The sequence below is a fragment of the Phaenicophaeus curvirostris genome, chromosome 3 (genome assembly GCF_032191515.1).
Source record: "Phaenicophaeus curvirostris isolate KB17595 chromosome 3, BPBGC_Pcur_1.0, whole genome shotgun sequence".
Lineage (NCBI taxonomy): Eukaryota > Metazoa > Chordata > Aves > Cuculiformes > Cuculidae > Phaenicophaeus > Phaenicophaeus curvirostris.
Genome location: NC_091394.1, coordinates 50,184,568 through 50,203,843, shown reverse-complemented (window position 1 = coordinate 50,203,843; position 19,276 = coordinate 50,184,568). Strand labels below are relative to the sequence as shown.

At 42.8% G+C, this 19,276-nt stretch overlaps 1 protein-coding gene across 6 annotated transcripts in view; it reads left to right on the top strand.

Moving 5' to 3' along the window:
- TMEM241 (transmembrane protein 241) overlaps window positions 1–15,613 on the top strand; it is a 63,868-nt gene extending 48,255 nt beyond the window's left edge. For 2 of the 6 annotated variants that reach the window (XM_069853968.1, XM_069853966.1), the window contains exons 14-15: window positions 6,466–6,530; window positions 15,231–15,613. In XM_069853968.1, coding sequence (XP_069710069.1) covers window positions 6,466–6,530; window positions 15,231–15,300 — 135 coding nt within the window. In that variant the 3' untranslated portion in view covers window positions 15,301–15,613. Of the gene's footprint in view, window positions 1–6,465; window positions 6,531–7,644; window positions 7,667–9,970; window positions 10,670–15,230 lie in introns of those variants that run through there. The other 4 variants (XM_069853970.1, XM_069853969.1, XM_069853967.1 and 1 more) reach the window with 3 other exon arrangements.
- The last annotated feature ends 3,663 nt before the right edge of the window (window positions 15,614–19,276 follow it).

The window sequence follows — 19,276 nt, the reverse complement described above, 5'->3', positions numbered from 1 at the left end:
TGGATCCTGAAATGGGGCACTGTATTGTCCTTCAGAGAAGCTTGTTAAATGTAAATAACAATATAAGCAGCGTGCATGTTCTTTCGTGGTATCTGGGCCTATATTTGTTCCCCAGAATAATGATAATGCCTGAAGTTTTCACCCTTTCTTGTGGGGACCTGAATCTAAGAATCTCTTCTGACCCAGAGGAAGTTTGAAACTTCTGTCAGTCTCACTTCTTGTTGGTTAATACTCTGGAGTATTAAACACATCCCTCTGTTTTGCCAGGCTGTGGTGTCCAAAATTCAGCCTTTCAGACAGGCATTTCACCACTGAGGAGAGAGACTTTTTTCCTCCTAAATGATTCCTCATGATCCTTCTTTAAATCTTCATCACACTTCATGCATCACCAAAACTTCTGATGAGTTATCTTTGATGGCCATGGTTTCTGTGATGCACTAACCCTAGAGCTTTCACATGTCCGTGATCATTGGGTACAATGAGTTCAGCTTCATCTGGTTTTGTTTAGGTGTTTACAGTGACCAGGTCTTTCCAATCACTGAACCTCCTCAAAATATGTTGCTTCCATTCAGAAACAGGAGCAGAAGTCTAACAAGCTTTGTTTTGTCTTTAGGGAGTAGGTTGTAAGGTGACAAATGAGTCTGTATTTCTCTGCTGTGCCACCCATCCTAGGTGGGTCCAACCCCATTTCTGGTATACACTAGAAGAACTACTGTTTTAAGAACCTTCTCTGTGGCACAATCCAGCCACAGGCCTGGGTTGCCCCTCTGCTTCCTCTTCTGCTTCTTGTTCAATCCTTGTACTAAAGTAACTACATAAAGAAGTCCTTTCTGTTCTGTTTTGTTTTCTTAACTGTTCAGGCCCAGTCTTTGCTCCAGCAGTCCTGCGGCATTCTCCCTGTGCTTGAGGCGATGCTGCTCTAATCTTCCATTTTCTCCTTTGTCATGAGATCTGCCATCCTAGTTGAAAGGTTTCATCTATGATAAGTTGGGCTGGGCTAATGAATTTCTGCAAGTTGTATCCACTACCTATGATGGAAATCAGCCCACTCTCCCCTTATTACACAGACCTTGTTCCAGGTCAATGTCCATCACAAGGATGTGCATATCATCTTCAGTGCTGATACACTTTGTAAAGAGCTAGAATTGTTTCAGATTGGGATAACAAACACACTCTGAAGTGCCAAGATTTTTGTTTATGTATAAAATAACTTGTAAATTATCCCGTGAATTGAACTATAGAAATAGTTGAGATCAAGGCAAGTAGGTGTTAATAAAGTGTTCCTTTGAATGGGTCCTGTTTCTGTGGTGCAATGGAGCGACACATTACATTTAGAGTGATTTATTTTAAGAAACAGGTTTTTTTCCCTTTCTTTTTATTGTGGAAGGAAGAATTTAAAATTATTTCTGAGCTACAGTTCCAGCTGACATGGAAATGTTTTGTTAAATGATGCTATACTTGGGGTTTTTTTCCTAATCACTGAAAACTGTGTCAGAATTTCACCGAGCTGGCCAGCCTGCTGCTAAAGATTCCCTTGCCTCTTCTAGAGAGGTGGATGAATTTTGTAGAAATATTCATGGTATTATTTTTTAGTTTTAAGTAGCTTTTGCAGTACTGCCTGGTCACGGTTCCTTTAAGCAAGTAAGCACAGTCCATGGAGTTATTCCTGTTTCTAAAATTGTTGGGGTTCAACTATCCAATCTATATCATTTGGTAGAATTAGTGACTGTATGTCCCAATCTTGGGTACCTTTGTTAAAAATACGCTGGTTATCGCTAATTAAAATTTTCCTTCCCACATCCTAGTTTTAAAGATCTAGCACCAAAATATATTTGGAAATCATTAGCTTTAGTTTGTCCTTTTACTTGCTTTATTTTGTCTTGCAAGCTCATTCCTTTTCCTAAGGCATCTGAATGCCTAGGATGACAACTGTGACCTTTAAATTGAAGAAAGAGAGATTACTGCACTTAGCTTGTTGTGGTGTGGGTTTTTTTAAAGGATGTTTACAACATCAATGTTGGTGGTTTTTTTAAAAACTAAATGTGCACTTAAAACACTTTGGAAAACACTGAATTGTACTTGAAGGAAAATTGCCTTCTAAACTATGTCCCTAGACTTTAGATCCTTCCCCTGGAACACAAATCGTATGGTTAGCTTCCTTGAAAACTTGTTTTTCATTTTTAAATGTGTTCCTCATTGAGATAAACAATCAAAGGTGGACATAGCTAGCCCGGCTAGCCCGACTGGACAGTCACAAGTCTATGGGGCCGGACGGGATTCACCCTAGGGTACTGAAGGAGCTGGCGGATGTGCTGGCCAAACCCCTTTCCATCATCTTCCAACAGTCCTGGAAGACTGGGGAAGTCCCACTGGACTGGAGGCTGGCTGATGTTGTGCCCATCTACAAAAAGGGCCGCAGGGAGGACCCAGGAAACTACAGGCCTGTCAGTCTGACCTCAGTGCCAGGGAAAGTCATGGAACAGGTGATCTTGAGTGCTATCATGAAGCACATGCAAGAGAACCGGGTGATCAGGCCCAGTCAACATGGGTTCACAAAAGGCAGGTCTTGCCAGACTAACCTGATCGCCTTCTATGACAAAGTGACCCGGCTACTGGATGAGGGAAAGGCTGTGGATGTGGTCTTCCTGGACTTCAGCAAAGCCTTTGACACAGTTTCCCACAGCGTTCTGCTTGAGAAACTGTCAGCCTCTGGGCTGGACAGGCGCACACTCTCCTGGGTGGAAAACTGGTTGGATGGCCGGGCCCAGAGAGTGGTGGTAAATGGTGTGAAATCCAGCTGGAGGCCAGTGACAAGTGGGGTTCCCCAGGGCTCAGTGCTGGGTCCAGCCCTGTTCAATGTCTTCATCAATGACCTGGATGAAGGCATCGAATGCACCCTTAGCAAGTTTGCGGACGACACTAAGCTGGGTGGAAGTGTCGATCTGCTGGAGGGTCGGGAGGCTCTGCAAAGGGATCTGAACAGGCTGGACCGCTGGGCAGAGTCCAATGGCATGAGGTTTAACAAGGCCAAATGCCGGGTCCTTCACTTGGGGCACAACAACCCTGTGCAGTGCTACAGACTGGGAGAAGTCTGTCTAGAAAGCTGCCTGGAGGAGAGGGACCTGGGGGTGTTGGTTGACAGCCGACTGAATATGAGCCAGCAGTGTGCCCAGGTGGCCAAGAAGGCCAATGGCATCTTGGCTTGTATCAGAAACGGCGTGACCAGCAGGTCCAGGGAGGTTATCCTCCCTCTGTACTCGGCACTGGTGAGACCGCTCCTCGAATACTGTGTTCAGTTCTGGGCCCCTCACCACAAGAAGGATGTTGAGGCTCTGGAGAGAGTACAGAGAAGAGCAACAAAGCTGGTGAAGGGGCTGGAGAACAGGCCTTATGAGGAGCGGCTGAGAGAGCTGGGGTTGTTTAGCCTGGAGAAGAGGAGGCTGAGGGGAGACCTCATTGCTCTCTACAGCTACCTGAAAGGACGTTGTAGAGAGGAGGGTGCTGGCCTCTTCTCCCAAGTGACAGGGGACAGGACAAGAGGGAATGGCCTCAAGCTCCGACAGGGGAGGTTTAGGCTAGACGTTAGGAAAAAATTCTTTACAGAAAGGGTCATTGGGCACTGGAACAGGCTGCCCAGGGAGGTGGTTGAGTCACCTTCCCTGGAGGTGTTTAAGGCACGGGTGGACGAGGTGCTGAGGGATATGGTTTAGTGTTTGGTAGGAACGGTTGGACTCGGTGATCCGGTGGGTCTCTTCCAACCTGGTTATTCTGTGATTCTGTGATTCTGTGATTTTAGCAATATGTTTTCCTTTTTGTTTTGATTTTTTTCTCACACATGCTTACTTCGTGTGCTCTCACAACCCACATTTTTTTTGGTTTTGGCACTGAAATGCTCTTACATAATTTTTCAAAAATACAACAGTGTTCTGCTGTAATAGTCTAGAAGGCTACAGCCTGCATTTTTTGTGGAGGTTTGGGATGATTGCAGTAAAATAGTGTATTGTTTTTGATAAGGCCTGGTTTTGGAGGGTTCTTAAATGCCTGTTTCTCTGCATTTGGCCTCTTCTCAAGTTTCTAATAAACAGGACTCTGTAAGGGAGTGGGTGACACAACTTTAACTTGTGTCACTTTTTGAGTACAGCACTTTGGTTTCCTTCAAGAGAACAGCTTGAAGAAAATAATGCTCTATAGATACCACAGCTGCCATCTTTCATTAGTTCCTGTTAACGTGCTCAGTAATGTATATTGTATCTTTTTATGTAATAAATTAGTATTAGACTAAGATAAGCTCAGTGCAGTTAGTTCTACAGTTGTTCACACTGATGTAAATAAATGAGAAATAGTTCCTTGTAGGTCAGTGTAGCTACTGCAAGGTGTTCAAGGGGAGAATCCAGACTGCTAGAACAAGATGTGGATGTATTTTAGAGTGCTGCATTTGAACTGACAAATATCCAGCCTGGAGCTGTGTTTAGATACAGTGCATGAAAGGCTGAGCTTCTGAATGGGTTAGACTTCCAATGTTTGGAGTAGGTGCCAGTTCCCTCTGGCTGCAAATGACTATGTGACAGACCATGGCGTGACCTGAGTGTGGACAATTGCAATGTCATCTTCTTGAGTTCTGAAGAGTAACTCTCAATTTGTGACTTGTCCTTCTTCTCTGTCAGTCCCTTTTGAATGCGTGTACTTAGTTGTATGTTTGCTTGTATGTATGCAAGCCTGTAGGGGTAGCACTGAATACCCATCTTTGATTTTCCCCTGGAACGGGAACTCATTTTTCTGTTAGCTTCATGTTTACAGCATTGCCCCTGTTGTTGTACACTGCTGTGATAGGCAGTGCATAAATACTTAAGTCAGATGAATGAATAGTTTGTACCAAGAGGTATGTCTGCGATCGTATTGATGCCAGCGATTTGTCTTTGTATGGTCATGCTACCAGCTTTAGATTATTGTCCTCGCTCTGCATCTCTAGCTAACTCTTAGACTAGGGCTGGAGATGTGACGTAAACCCATCTCTTCTTCATCCATTGCTGCTCCTGATCCTGCAGTGATTACGCTCCAGCCAGACTCAGACTCTGCCTTTTAAAATGCAGCTGTAACAAATGTAGTGGGTATTGACTAACCAACTGTCAGTCTGAGGTCTGGTGCTCAGAGCCTTCTCTAAAATGGCATTTGCTTCCCTTCTGCACATGTATTATAATAGTGTTTTAAAAAGTAATGGATTACAGAGTGAAGTTTCTGCTGTCTCTCCTGGAAGTCAACTAGACAAACAACGATTAGGAAATCTTGGCTGATAATTGTTTAAATGTTTTGTTTATTAATTTCATCTTTTTCCTTGGGCAATTTTCTATTATCCTAAATAGTTCCTTTCATTCCTCAGTGCTTGTGTTTCCCAAGTATTTGTAAATCACTACTGAGTCTTCCTTTCCCACAGGCATTGCTTGTCCTAACTGCTGACTGAAAATCAATCCCTCCATCTAATGACTCTGTCACTGTTCTCTGAACTCTCTTCATTATACATTATCCATCTGGCAACAAAATGTCCAAAACTGAGTGCAGACTGCAGATGTGGTAGCTCCATAGCTGTTGAGGCAGGGATCTGCTGCAAACCATTTTATGTCTGAAAATAGCTGTTTCTGGGATCAGAACTGTGAAAATACAGTCATTTGCCTCTCTGCCTAGGACACCTGGATGTAATGACAGATTTTTGATATAAACCTACTGAAGTTGCATTGTTTTTCCTTATCCCGTGCCCTATTCCTTTCTCTGGCTTTTCTATACCCCTAAACACATTTCAAGCTCTCATTCTTCTCAGACATATAAGGCTTTTTAAGCCCAGATTCTGACTGATCTCCCCAGTCTGATGTCGGCAAATAAAAGGTATCAGATTTCCTGGCTAGGCTAGCTGGGAAGTGTGATAAGGGACCCTCCGCTCTGCTTCCCTGCCCTGCCTCTACTGTGTCCTGGGTTCTGTGGCAGTCAAAACTGAACTGTAGTGCATGACCATCAAACTGTTTTCTCCATTGATTTCCCAGCTTAATGAGCAGCATGTTTTGCATGTGCAGCAATACCCTGCAGTCAGGTTCCTCCCCAAGCTGGCTTCACAGTTCTTGTGTCCCTGTCTGTTGGGTCTTTTTCTGCTGTTTCTTGCCTGCCTCCCACTGTCCAGAGGGGAAAGGAGGTGCCTGTATGTAGTCTTTGTACTTGCACAGGGGAGGGAGGTTGTGCTGGAGTGGAAGCTCCGTATTTAGTGATGTTTTACTGTTTAACATAAACTCATTGGGTTTCTCCTGTCCATGAACAGTCTATTTTAGGTACTGCTTCTAATGGTTAAGAAAACAAAGGGAAGAAAGGAAAAGGGAAAAGAATGTGATTACACATGCAGAAATTTAATTTCAGCAAAAGTATTTCAGTTTTCATTTGTGATATCACAAGCTCGCAAACTGAGTTTGTTTTTCCTTTCAACAGGTTATTACTGCTAGCTTATCACCGTTCTTCTTTGTCATGACTGCCAATGTACTAACTATCTCTTGGTAAGTACCTACATGAGCTTTTTTTTTAACAGTAAAAATGAATTTCACCACAGTCCTTCATCTGGAAATATTTTAAAAATGTCAGGTTCTATTAGTGCCAGAAATATTTTGCATGCAAGGAGAACCAGGTGTGCAATGATGGATACAGTACAGTAGTAGAAATAGAAGAGTTTCTTCTGCGTCTGTCTGGGAACTTGGACATTAAGCCTCACCACAATTCACTCAGCATGTTTTACAGCTAGACAAATGGATGCAATAGGCAAATAGATGACCCATTCAAAGTAACGCTATAAATTAGTGGTGGAATAGGAAATAAAGCACAGGAGCCATGGTTTGGTGACAGCATCTTTTTAACCAATAGAGTATGTTCAAATGTCCGTAACACAGTGTGTACTGTGAATGAATAAAAGCAAAATAGTAGAAAAAGTAATGATAATAAACTTCTTCCAAAGCTCTATCTGGATTTTGGCTGTATCTGGCCACACATTATGAATCATCGAACTTCAGTTTTTTAGGTAGTAATATAAAGGGTTGGAGTGCAAACTCCTTTGGTTAAAGACGATGTTTTTGGTCTGTGTAAAGCACCCAGTGAAAAGAAATCTCAGCCCGTGGCTGATACTCCTGAATGCTTCTGCAAATAACAACTAAATACAGGGTTAGACATGAATATCTGAGGACAGATTTTTTTATTGGAAATAAAAGTCTGCTTGCTTTTGAAAAGATTTATGCTTCCATTTTCCCCCTTACAGTTTGCCATCCTAAAAGTTCAGCACTACACTGAATAGAATTGGCATATTCTTTTTCCAGGTGTAATAAAAAAAAACTACAGGAAGGAGAATCTCAGTTTAAACTACCCCCCTATACTTATGTGTGAATATGCATCTCCATATGTATGTTAGGCATATGTAACTTCAAATACTAAAATAAACCATGTATTTATTTTAGCTCTAGGAATACACTTAGATGACCTATGTGTGCAAGAGGCTGAATCAGTCAATATCAATCAATATCAATCAATATCAATCAATGTAGGTGCAATCAATGCACCTACATCACTCCTAGTCTAGGCCATTAACTTGCTGCTCTTCACCACTTTTTACATATGTTTGTGCAGGTCTATCATGTGCGTGCTAGAGGTAGGCTTTTACAATATGTATGTACTCACTGACATGTATACTAAAAATTGTTTGTACCTTTGTTAATGTGAGCACATGGATCTGTGTAGTTGCACACATGCTACATGCTATATATGCACTGAAAGTAATATAAATCGTGAACACATTTGTATCTAAAAGAAACTTCACTTTTGTCCTTGGGCCACTGTTACACTTTGATTGTCATAATTCAAAAAGATACATTTATTTTCTTTATTTATTTGTTTGAGTTCTGTTATTGCTTGTGCAGCAGCAGTGCCTTGGCTTATCAGCGAAGCTCTGGAAATAGTTGTTAGATGATAGCAGCTGCAAACCATTCATGAGATCATTAATCACTGAGTATTTTAGTGTTGTCATGGGCAATATCGTATGTTAATTTCTGAGTGATGGGCAAATGCAGTTAGCTGTCACCCCACAATAAACAGAAGCTGGAGGATTTGCCAGATGGTAAATTGAAGGTAAATCAACGGTTGGCATTTAGCCATGTTTTTTGCTCTGCTTCATCTCGAAGTTATAATGACTGTTTCTATTGGCCTTGCAATTTGGAGAGTACAGATTGCATGGGCATGTGGATTCCAGAGACTTCAAATCCTTCAGAATGGAATTCTTCTTCTCTGATGTAGGACATAAGATATTAAAAAACAGTTTAGATACAGGCCCCCTTTTTACACAACAGGGCTGTACAGTTTACTAATTTTTGTACAGAATTGCCAGTATAATTTTCAGAATGCTACAGCAGAGGTGTGTTCCTTTTTAAAGTCTCCATTAAAAATGTTGTAGAAAACAATGCATTTGTAGAAATAAAAAGAAAAAAATGAAGTAATTTCTAAGACTTTGTCAGGTTTAGTTCTTCTTATATTTGATGGTAGTGGGGGGTTCCTCAGGATAAACAAGAATATTGTATCCAACCCTAGCTTCTGAAGAAATTCGTGCAGATGGTATGTTTGTAACTGGAGCTGAAATCCAGGCAAGACGTGGGGGTTAACCCTCTCCAGAGAAAAGTGCTTAGAGGTTGTTAGTGATTATGGGCAAACAGACCCATGTGTTTTAGATCTTTTTGAAAAGCTTGCAGCCCTTTGGTCCTTGTTTGTAATTCTGTCTTTGCAGTGAACTGTCTACAGACTGTCTGTAGCACCGACTTTCCAGGGCTGTTTACTGTTTAGTTGTACAATATCGCAGTGTTGTTATACAATGTTTGTTTCTCTCCGGAACAAAGACAATTATGTGATTTTTTAAAACAGCACACCAAAGCTAAGATTTAAGTGACTGTAATGCTATTAAAGACCAGAGAGCCTTCAGCTTTACATGCCTTTTTTTTTCTGAAGGAAAAAAAAAAAAGCCCTCTTACAAATGAACTTAACAGAAGTTTGTTTTGTTTATAAAGTTCCTTAAGGAGCTTTTCTGTTTCATAAGCTAACTAAGCTGTGAGGCTAAGATGAAAGGTCAGTACTCCTAGCTTTGCACTGTTATAAAAGGGGAGATGAGTTGATATCCTACCATATTCCTGTCAGCTGTGAAAGATAGCAGAGGATATTTGAGGATTATTAACTATTGCATGGATTGAGTGGGTGATAGTTTATTTCAGTGATTGTGTTTTGTTTGTAAAACCATTTAGCCTGATTTGGAGCCCTGCTTCTAACCCTGGTCTTGGAGAGAAATGTTAGTGCCACCACTGCACTGTGAGTAGCACTAGAAGAAATTGCTTAGTCATACATGCTGTTTTGGCTGGGGTAGGTTCTTATACCAAGTTTCTCACAAAGAGAAGCAAACACAGGAATTTCCAAAGAGTTTGCTACACCAGTGGGATCTCCCCAGAACAAAATTCTTTTTCCTGATTTCCTCAGTCCCCAAAACGTAGGCTTTACAACTCTTCCTCACTTTGTCAAGTGGCAGGATTTCAGGGCAGAACAGAAATTGCAAGGGGGGGATCATTAACCTAATGAGGTTCAAACTCTTCTGCCTTCCTTTCCTGTTCTTGCTAGTGTATGGGTATACAGCTACTCTTGTGCAGCCTTCTCTATTGAGATTTCTCTCTGTGTATTTTCACATGAATACCACCAGCCCTAAAATAAAGGAAGGGTAGTTTCTGATGAGATCAGTTAAATAAGACATTTCTGGTTTCAGCCTTTCTTACCAAGACAAATGAAAAAAATCACCTGGGTTACTGTCTTTAGGTTGAAATGTGTTTAGAGAAAAGAATACCTTTCTCTTAATGTTGTGCTGTTTGGCATTGTATCAAGTAGAGGGACTTGCCTGATGTAAATTTGTGGTATACTTTGTTTACAGCCTTGTGATCAGTGGAGTTGGAGAAGCTTTGCTTGTTTACACTGAAAGGACAGGAACGTAAAGAGGAACCAGATTTCGCCAGCTGGAAAAGAGCTGACTTGCAGCCTAGAGACACTATCGTGAATAAAATGCGGCAGCAGGAATGAAGAAGTGCAACCAAACACAAGGAAAGAGACCTATTATTTTTTTATTAAGAAAGAAAAACTACGCTATTAATAGTGCTGTTAAGAGAGCAACGTAGTTGGCAGGATGGTTAGGAGCTTTTGCCTCAAAGCACAAAGCAAACTATTTCTGATTGATGTGCTAAAGGAAAAACTGCACTGTCTCATGCTGATGGCTCTGTGTGAGAACGTTTCAGTAGCAGCTTCTTGCACAGGGAACCGAACTCAGGAAAAGCTGCATTCCCTACTGGATGCCCCCATTTTTTTAAATTTTTTTTTTTGTTGGAAGCTGACATCAGGTTGTACCAAACAATGTCAGAGCCTGGATCCTGCCATGAATTCAGGATCAGGAAGGATGTATTTTGTCTTCAGCTCCTGTGTAAGCAGCAAGCTGCTGGACACAAGTCTCTAGTCACGTCGTCTGAAATGGCCTGGTGACTGAGGCCATGGGACTTCTGGAGATAATACCCTTCTGGAACTGCAGAGGTTTGACAGCTTTGCAGAATGAGGAAATCAGTAATAAATCTCAGTATCTGTAGTGATTGCTCTTTGTGTGGTTTTTTTTTCCTCTCCCATTCTCTGAGATTTCTCTTGAACTCTACAAATTTTTGTCTGCTGGATGGGGTGGAGGGACACGTACTGTTCCCAGCAGTGGTTTGTCTCTTAAATTATTGCAAGAGGCAACAAAGATTGTGACCCTTGAATGAATGTCATAAAGAGTATAAGGCAATTCATCATAAGAGTTCTTAAAATAATTTCATTTCTGGTTGCTTAATGGCTGCTAGAAATTAGTCTTGATATATTAGTGACTGGGTAAGAAATCTGCGAAAATAATACTGAAAATGAGTTGATAATATTGTGGAGAAGGTCTACATGCTAAAAGGAGCTTGATAACAAATCTTTAGTGAGGAGAGGAACTTGTCTTATGTAACACTAGATATCTAAAGTGTAGTCCCTTACTCTGACAAAGTTTCCCTCATAGTCAATGGAAGGAGAGGAATGTCCTCACAGAGATGATTCTTCTTGAATAGGTTGCAGTGTTAATACCACTGAAAGACCCTCTGGAAGTGCTCATCTTGCTGTAGATGGAAACTAGGTAACTAGTCTAGACAAGACAGGTGACTTTTAGAAGGCTACAGTTACCTGAGGCATATCTGTTTCAGTCTAACAAATTCCACCTGCTGGGTTTTATAGTATAGCTACATTTTAAGTTCAAATATTACACCATCCTTGGAGAAAGAAGATAAATTTTAGGAAGGATTGCAGTCAATTTCTGTACCTGGGGAGTTTTGTGTAAAGATTAGTTGGTTTTCACAATAAAAAAGCTGTAGTTTAAAAAAGAGAATTCAGAGTACTGTACTGTACCTGAACTTATCCCAAATAATTGCAAGGGGTCTGTTTAAACTGACGTGTTGTCCATGTATGTTGGGTCATGCTCTGACTTGAGTCTGGAGTGAGCCATTTTTTTGCCAGGTAACAAATACTCAGGTTGGGGAAGAAAGGGGAAGAGAAGGGCAAACATGAAAGAAACATGTGCATGAACTTGAGCACCAGTCCTGAAACCAGCATGAGCCATGTGGCACGGGGAGTTGAGCCCATATTCGTGTCTAGTGAGGCAAGACACAGCCACCCATGGGCCATCATGGCCTTCCAGTCTGAAAATTCAGACAGTACTGGGAGTAATGGCTGCAAAATGCTGGCTTTCCCCAGACAACTCACTCTGCCAGCCAGTTGTGGCAATGTGGTCGGATCCATGCTGTGCTACCGTTCTCCTGTTTTTGAAGTGACTCATGACCCTAGGAGACCTCATGGAAGAGTCTCTGTGTGACAGGTGAAGTTTTGCAATCGTAGCTGGAACCTTTGCCATGCACAAAGCTCATTGTGTACCTCTCTTCTTGCCTAACTTTAAAAGGTAGGCTGCAGTCTGGACTCTTCTTTTCTCACCTGTGCTCATAGCAATGTACCAAAACCCAGAACACCTGTTTGCTCTCTTGCTAGTGGCCTCAGCAGAAAGCCGGTGGCCAAATCATCAGCCAGAGTTGCTGTAGCATTTTAATTGCAGAGGGTGTGATTGGGGGGGCTGCAGGAAGATGGTTTGGCTGCAACAGGCATTATCTTGGCTGACCTTGGGGAGAATTCAGTGTCTGCAGGTGCTCAATTGGTCTCCCTGCATAGTAAGTCCACTACCTTTGTATTTAACTTCATGCAATGAATCACAGAATCACTAGGTTGGAAAAGACCTTTGAGATCGTCAAGTCCAACTGTACCTGTCCACTACTAAATCATATCCCTAAGCACTTCATCTACCTGTCTTTTAAACACCTCCAGGTATGGTGACTCGACCACCTCCCTGGGCAGCCTGTTCCAGTTCTTGATAACCCTTTCTGTGAAGAAATTTTTCCTAATGTCCAATCTGAACCTCCCGCGGCACAACTTGAGACCATTCCCTCTTGTCCTGTCACCTGGGAGAAGAGACCAACATCCATGTCTCTACAACCTCCTTTCAGGCAGTTGTAGACAGTGATAAGGTCTTTCCCTCTCCTTTTCTTCAGGCTAAATAGCCCCAGCTCTCTCAGCCGCTCCTCGTAAGGCTTTTTCTCCAGCCGCTTCACCAGCTTTGTTGCTCTTCTCTGGACATGCTCCAGGACCTCAATGTCTTTCTTATAGTGAGAGGCCCAAATCTGAACACAGTATTTGAGGTGCAGCCTCACCAGTGCTGAGTACAGGGGTAGAATCACTTCCCTGCTCCTGCTGGCCACCCATTTCTGATACAAGCCAAGATGCCATTGGCCTTCTTGGCCACCTGGGCACACTGCTGGCTCATGTTCAGTTGCTGTCAACCAACACCCCCAGGTCCTTCTCTGCCAGGCAGCTTTCCAGCCATCAGCTTTCTCCCCTAAGCCTGTAGCTCTGCATGGGCTTGTTGTGTCCCAAGTGCAGGACTCCGTGCTTGGCCTTGATAAACCTCATCCCGTTGACCTCAACCCATTGATCCAGCCTGTGCAGATCCCTTTGTAAAGCCTCCCTACCCTCAGGCAGATCGACACTTCCTCCCAGTTTAACAACACTCAGTTGTTTGCTTCTGCTTCCATTTTTGTGCATTAACACAATGTGCTTGCATTTTTAAGAGTACTTGATGTAAGTAAAAGACTGCAGGTTTGAATTGATTGCCACATAAACAAATCAAGGAAGCAGAGTTAACAGTGAAGTTGAGCTCCTCTGTCAAACATGACTGGGATGAAAAAGTGCCCTCTGAACTGACCTGACCTGCCTCAGGTGAGGAATCATCCAGTTCTAACCCCCCTGCCGACACCTCTCACCAGATCAGGCTGCCCAAGGCCCCAGCCCACCTGGCCTTGAACACCTCCAGGGATGAGGCAGCCACACCTTCCTTGGGCAACCTGTGCCAGTGCCTCATCACTCTCATAGTGAAGAAATTCTTCCTTAAGTCTAGTCTAAATCTGCCCCTCTCCAGTTTATACGCTTTGCCCCTCATCCTATCATTACAAGCCTTTGTAAACAGTCCCTCCCCAGCTTTCCTGTAGCCCCTTCAGGTGCTGGAAGGTCTGATCTATAAGGTCTCCTCCAAGCCTTCTCTTCTCCAGCCTGAACAACTCCAACTCTCTCAGCCTGTCCTCATATGGGAGGTGCTCCAGCCCTCTGATCATCCTTGTAGCCCTCCTCTGGACCCGTTCCAACAGTCCCATGTCCTTCTTATGTTGAGGATTCCAGCACTGGACACAATACTCCAGGTGGGGTCTCACAGGAGAGGCACAGAGGGGCACACCCCCTCCCTCCCCTGCTGGCCGCGCTTCTGCCGATGCGGCCCAGGACACAGTTGGCCTTCTGGGCTGCAAGCACATATTGCCGGCTCATGTTGAGCTTCTCATCGACCAGCACCCCCAAGTCCTTCCCTGCAGGGCAGCTGTCAATCACATCATTTCCCATCACGTACTGAAATCGGGGATTGCCCTGACCCAGGCGTAGGACCTTGCACTTGGCCTTGTTGAACCTCATGAAGTTCACATAGACCCACTTCTCCTGCCTGACTAGGTCCCTCTGGATGACGTCCTGTCCTTCCAGTGTGGCAACTGCGCCATTCAGCTTGGTGTCATCTGCAAACTAGCTGAGGATTTTATCCCTTTTCTTCACATATTTGGAGTTATCTCAAGGTGCTAAAAGCATGATTTGGCTTCCTTCTGCCTCAGGCTGTGGCAGAGGTGACAGAAGGGCTGGGGTCTGCTGTGACAGCTGCCCATGTGGGAGTCCCTGTGAGCAAAAGGCTACTCAAGCCTTGCCAGCAACAAGCAGACAGAGGGTTAGCTTTGCTGTAGAGTTTGTGGAGAGAGCGGGAAACCTCAGAAGTTCAATCTTGAGATGTTTGGCTTTTGTGAACAGCTATAGAATCATTGAATCATAGAATGGTTTGAGTTGGAAGGGACCTTTACATGCCATCTAGTTCAACCCTCCTGTAGTGAGCAGGGACATCTTTCACTAGATCAGGTTGCTCAGAGGCCGATCCAGCCTGACCTTGAATGTTTCCAGGGATGGAACATCTACCACCTCTCTGAGCAACCTGTTCCAATGTTCCATAATTTAGAGAACAAACATGCAAAAGGTGGATTATTGATATATAATTGGCCTTTTTTTTCCAGTCAGTCAAAAATATAAAGTGACAAACACACAGCTCTGAGGAAGGAGGAGTTCTTTACCTTGCAAAGATGCAATTACAATAATGAATGCTTGAATGCAAAGCAATGGATCTGTGGCTCAGATGACCGAAGAACTGGTTTTCATAGAATAACCAGGTTAGAAGAGACCCACCGGCTCATCGAGTCCAACCGGTGGATGGGTATACATCATTGAAGGAACTTTTCTGAAGGGTCCTCAGTTCTTGGACCATCAGCTCGTGGGTCTAGAGAGATAAATCAGAGTGTGGTGGTCTTTCTGGGGGGCAGCAGGTCCCTGGAGGCTGGTTTCACACCTACTGGTTTTGCTCAAACCACTCTAACAGACGTGCTTTTGAATCATGTAACGCATTTTTGATCTTACCTTGCTTACACTTTAATTTTCCAAATGTCTTTTTTCTCTCACTAAAGTCATAGGTTTGAGGCTTGTATTATCTCCTGCAGAGGTGTGACTTGTGCCTGTGGCTGGTCTTTATGCTAAAGAGCCTCTGCTTAAAGCCAACTGCCATGGAAAGAAGACTGAAATTGTGAAGCTGATTGATTGATGTTGACTACAAATGGTTTACTAAGCTACAGGCAGCAGAAATGCTGTTTCAAAACCATCTTCTGGATCTGGTGGCTGTGACAGCTTCCAGCAGAAAATATTATTAAATGAATTAAATGAATCTGATGCTTTCCACTGAAGCAATTCTCTTGTTGCTTATTGCTGAGTGGCTGTTGTGCTTCATGTTAGAAGAGAATCTGTGCCAATTTTCCTGTACCAGCTTAATACTGAAGCTGAAAATCTGCAGAGCAAGTGATCTTAGCAAAATGCAATAAGAAAAGCTTTTTTAACTGTTTTTTTTTTAAGGAAAGCAATGGACCTATTGAAATGCTAGGTAAAAGTCAGAGTTCTGATTTACTATTGTTCTTTTTAGTGCCTATGTCTGAGTTGGTGGATGAATGCATATGTATTTATGTTCTTATTTCCCATCCTCAAACAAGATCTGAAGAATTCAAGAAATGTGATGTCAACATGTTTTGAAAAGGATAGAAAAATTAGTTGCTGGGAGCTATACTGAGTGCTGAGGAAAGGTTTCCTCCAGCTCTGTTTCACCTCTAAGCTAAAGGAGATGGTTGATTGAAGAAAATACCATAGCAAATTTGTCTTGCCCAAAGCAGAAGCTGAATGAACAGCTTTCAAACAAATCATCTGCTGCTGCGAACCAGGCAAGAGGCTCAGTGTGAAACTTTAATCCTGTTCCAGAGGACAGACACAGGGGCAGGTTCATTTTGTTTGAAAAGAAGGCGTGGGTGAGGGGAAGGAGATTGAGGGCAGGACTGAAAAAAAATTGAGGCCAAAATAATTTTTTTACCAGGAGATAAAATGGGAAGAGATTTGCTTCTGAAAAACATGTTGCTTATTCATAGGTTGGTTGCATTTATTTTTTTTAATTAGGGCATATTGCAAATGAATGTCTGTTTACAACCAAAAAGGAATTAAAGGAGCCCATGAAGACTGTGTAACAGTTTCCATATTGTCTTGCTTGAGAAGCTTAACATTTTTTAAAATATGCTTTGAAAGTGACATTGTGTAAGTTCTGAATTCTGCTAGAAAACTGACTGCTTTTTGGAGAAATGTTAGTGAAAAAGTTGTGCTATCTCTTCTTGATCACTGAGTTGGGGACTGTACCTCTTCCTTACTATCTGGGATGGGAAGCAATCAGACAATGCTCTTCTACATTTAAATAAATGTCTTGGCTTCCAGAATACATGAGAGTAGCCACACGGCATGTTAAGTTCTTGATTTGATGGTATACAATAATCGCTCTGAAAACCACACTGAGAGCAAACTTACTGTACTTTATCTCATGCTCTGTCATTAAGATTTTAAAACATATAGCTCAGAACTTGTCCAATTGCCAGCTAGTGCTTGCTCAAAGAAGGGAGGCACGTGGTTTTCTGAATTGTATGAAGGATGCAATCCTCTCAAACCACTCCTGCCTGGAAATGCATTAAATCCCTTGGCTCCATTTGCAGGCATGACTGTAGGAGTTGCTGTTAATGTCAGGAGCTGAGTGCTTGAGCTTTTCTTCCTGCTGTTTGCTGTCAGCAGTCTTGTACCTTTCATGACTACCCACAAACATCATTTTGAAAGAAGGGCAAACTTGCATTTTTACAGATGAGGCTGGTGAAGGGGTGGTTGCTCTGCCCTGGGCTTACATTTGTTCATGTACTTAAGGGTCAGTGCACCTTAGGAAGCAGATGTAAGGCTTGTTTTCCTATAGGAGTCTCACCTGTGTTTACACTTAAACTTCTGATTCCTGTACCCCTTGCTGATAAGGAAAGTTGGTGTACTAACAGGTTTATTTATGCTGGAGCTGCAGGCATCTAGTGCCTTGCAATACTGCATTGTGTTAACGCCTGCCTGAGGCAAGCTGGCTGAATAAAACAAGCCTCCAGCACAATCTCAACTGGTAAGGAGAAGACATTGATGTTGTTTGGAGGAAATGGATATTCAGATTGAGAAACTGGTAGTTTGGATTTGTGCTCAATAAGTCATTAGGCAATGAAGATGGGAAGGAAAAGGTGGAGAGCTGGGAATGCCATTTGCCATGCCTAAGCGCAGAAGGAGTAGGGTAATGCCAGACAGATGAACAAGAATTTAACGTTTCCTCTAAAAGGACCATGGTTCACTGTGAAGTTGTTAAGCAGAACTGTTTCAGAGATACGTGAATGTTCACTGGAAGAACTACACTGCTGTAATTAGCAGTCACATAATAAAAGCAGAAACCATTTGTTGACTGGGGTAGGAAACACTGCAAGGCAAATATTTCTCAAATCATCCTTTGAAAGCAGTGAAGACTGAGCCAATCTGGCTAATCATTCCTTCTAGACCTGGCCACAGATGAGAAGCAGAAGGGATTTTTGCTGTTTCTCTGTCATGCACCTTCTGGGACACTGATGCATGAGCTTTGGCCTCAAGCATGACATGGAGAACTTCTCTCAAGGAGACACCTCTCTTTTTTGATGGCTAGAAATCAGCCTGCTCTTTGCCTTCTCAGGGGCAGAGGCCCTGCGCCTCTGTTCCAGTTACCTCCACAAGTTCACAAATGAAGTCCATTCAAGTTAGGGCAGTCAGAAGAAATTTTAAAAGACTCTCCGTGCCCCTAAGTCTGCAGCCCTGCAGGCAGTCCAGTGCTGACAAAAAGATTGCTTAGCATGTTGCGAGGGGTGGTCAGCGTCATCAGGCCTCACAGTGAGTTTCTTCATTTAAGCTGAATGGCAGATGTGCCAGCCCCATTTTGGTGTCATTGGAGATCAAGCTAGGGTTGTATGTGACTGGGGGCGTTGCCCTGGATCTTGCTTGTCAGCAGCTGAATGACTCAGTCTACTTGTGTAGCAAACTTCAACAGTGAGTGGAGAGCACCTCGGTAGCTGTTCTGTAGGAGGCACAGTAGATTCTAGCAAGCAAAAGAAAACAGCATCCAAGTTCTTGTCACCATCCTGCTTCTGGCTGTCCCTCTGCCAAAGATGGAGATCATAGAATCATATGAATGGTTTGGGTTGGAAGGAGCCTTTACAGGTCATCTAGTCCAACCACCTTCCTGGAGAAGCAGGGACATCTTTAACTACATCACTTTGCTCAGAGCCGCATCCAACCTGACCTTGAACATTTCCAGCAATGGGGCCTCCACTACCTCCCTGGGCAACCTGTTCTGATATTTCACCACCCTCATTGTAAAAACTTACATCAGTATATCCAGTCTGATCTGGATATAAGATCTGCAAATCACGCCACCAATGGCTGCTCATAAAACAGAGCTGAACTTTCTTTCAAACATTATGGTCCTTCAGGGCAAAGTTAATTGTTTTCTCTCCTTTAATACCATCAGTTACATTCAAAGAATTAGGTTGTAGGATAGACACAGAAGCTAGAAATTTCAGCAAGGCAGCTTTTATTTCTTTATTATACTTGTCTGTTCATACTGTCTTTGGCATGGGTGCTCCTTGGGCCTATTATTGATGATGAATAAGAACAGACTGTGCGGAGATTAACACAGATGGTTGTAGCCTCAAGACTTGATGAGCTGTAACCAAATAAAATAAATCCCTACTTTCAAGGAGAGCCTTACACAACCGAATTGCATGTGGCTCAGCTGTATTCAAAGTGGAATATTAAAAATTGCTGAGCAAAGAATTGAATGGCTCTTGTTGTGAATAGCTGTGTTGTATGGGTAAATTGCTTACCACAGCCTCCCAGATGGAAAATACTCAACTATACTGTTTTCTTTTGGGTTAAACCAAACAAACAAACCCATAAAACAAACCCTCTATGATTCAGAAATCTTTTAAGAAAAGCAGTGTAGTTCACCAGAGCAAAGGCAGCGCCACTGAAAATTTTGACAGAGGAACCTTAACCTCCTGCTACAGAAACTGGTGTAAGAGCTGGAAAATAACTTCTGCTTTCCTTTCAT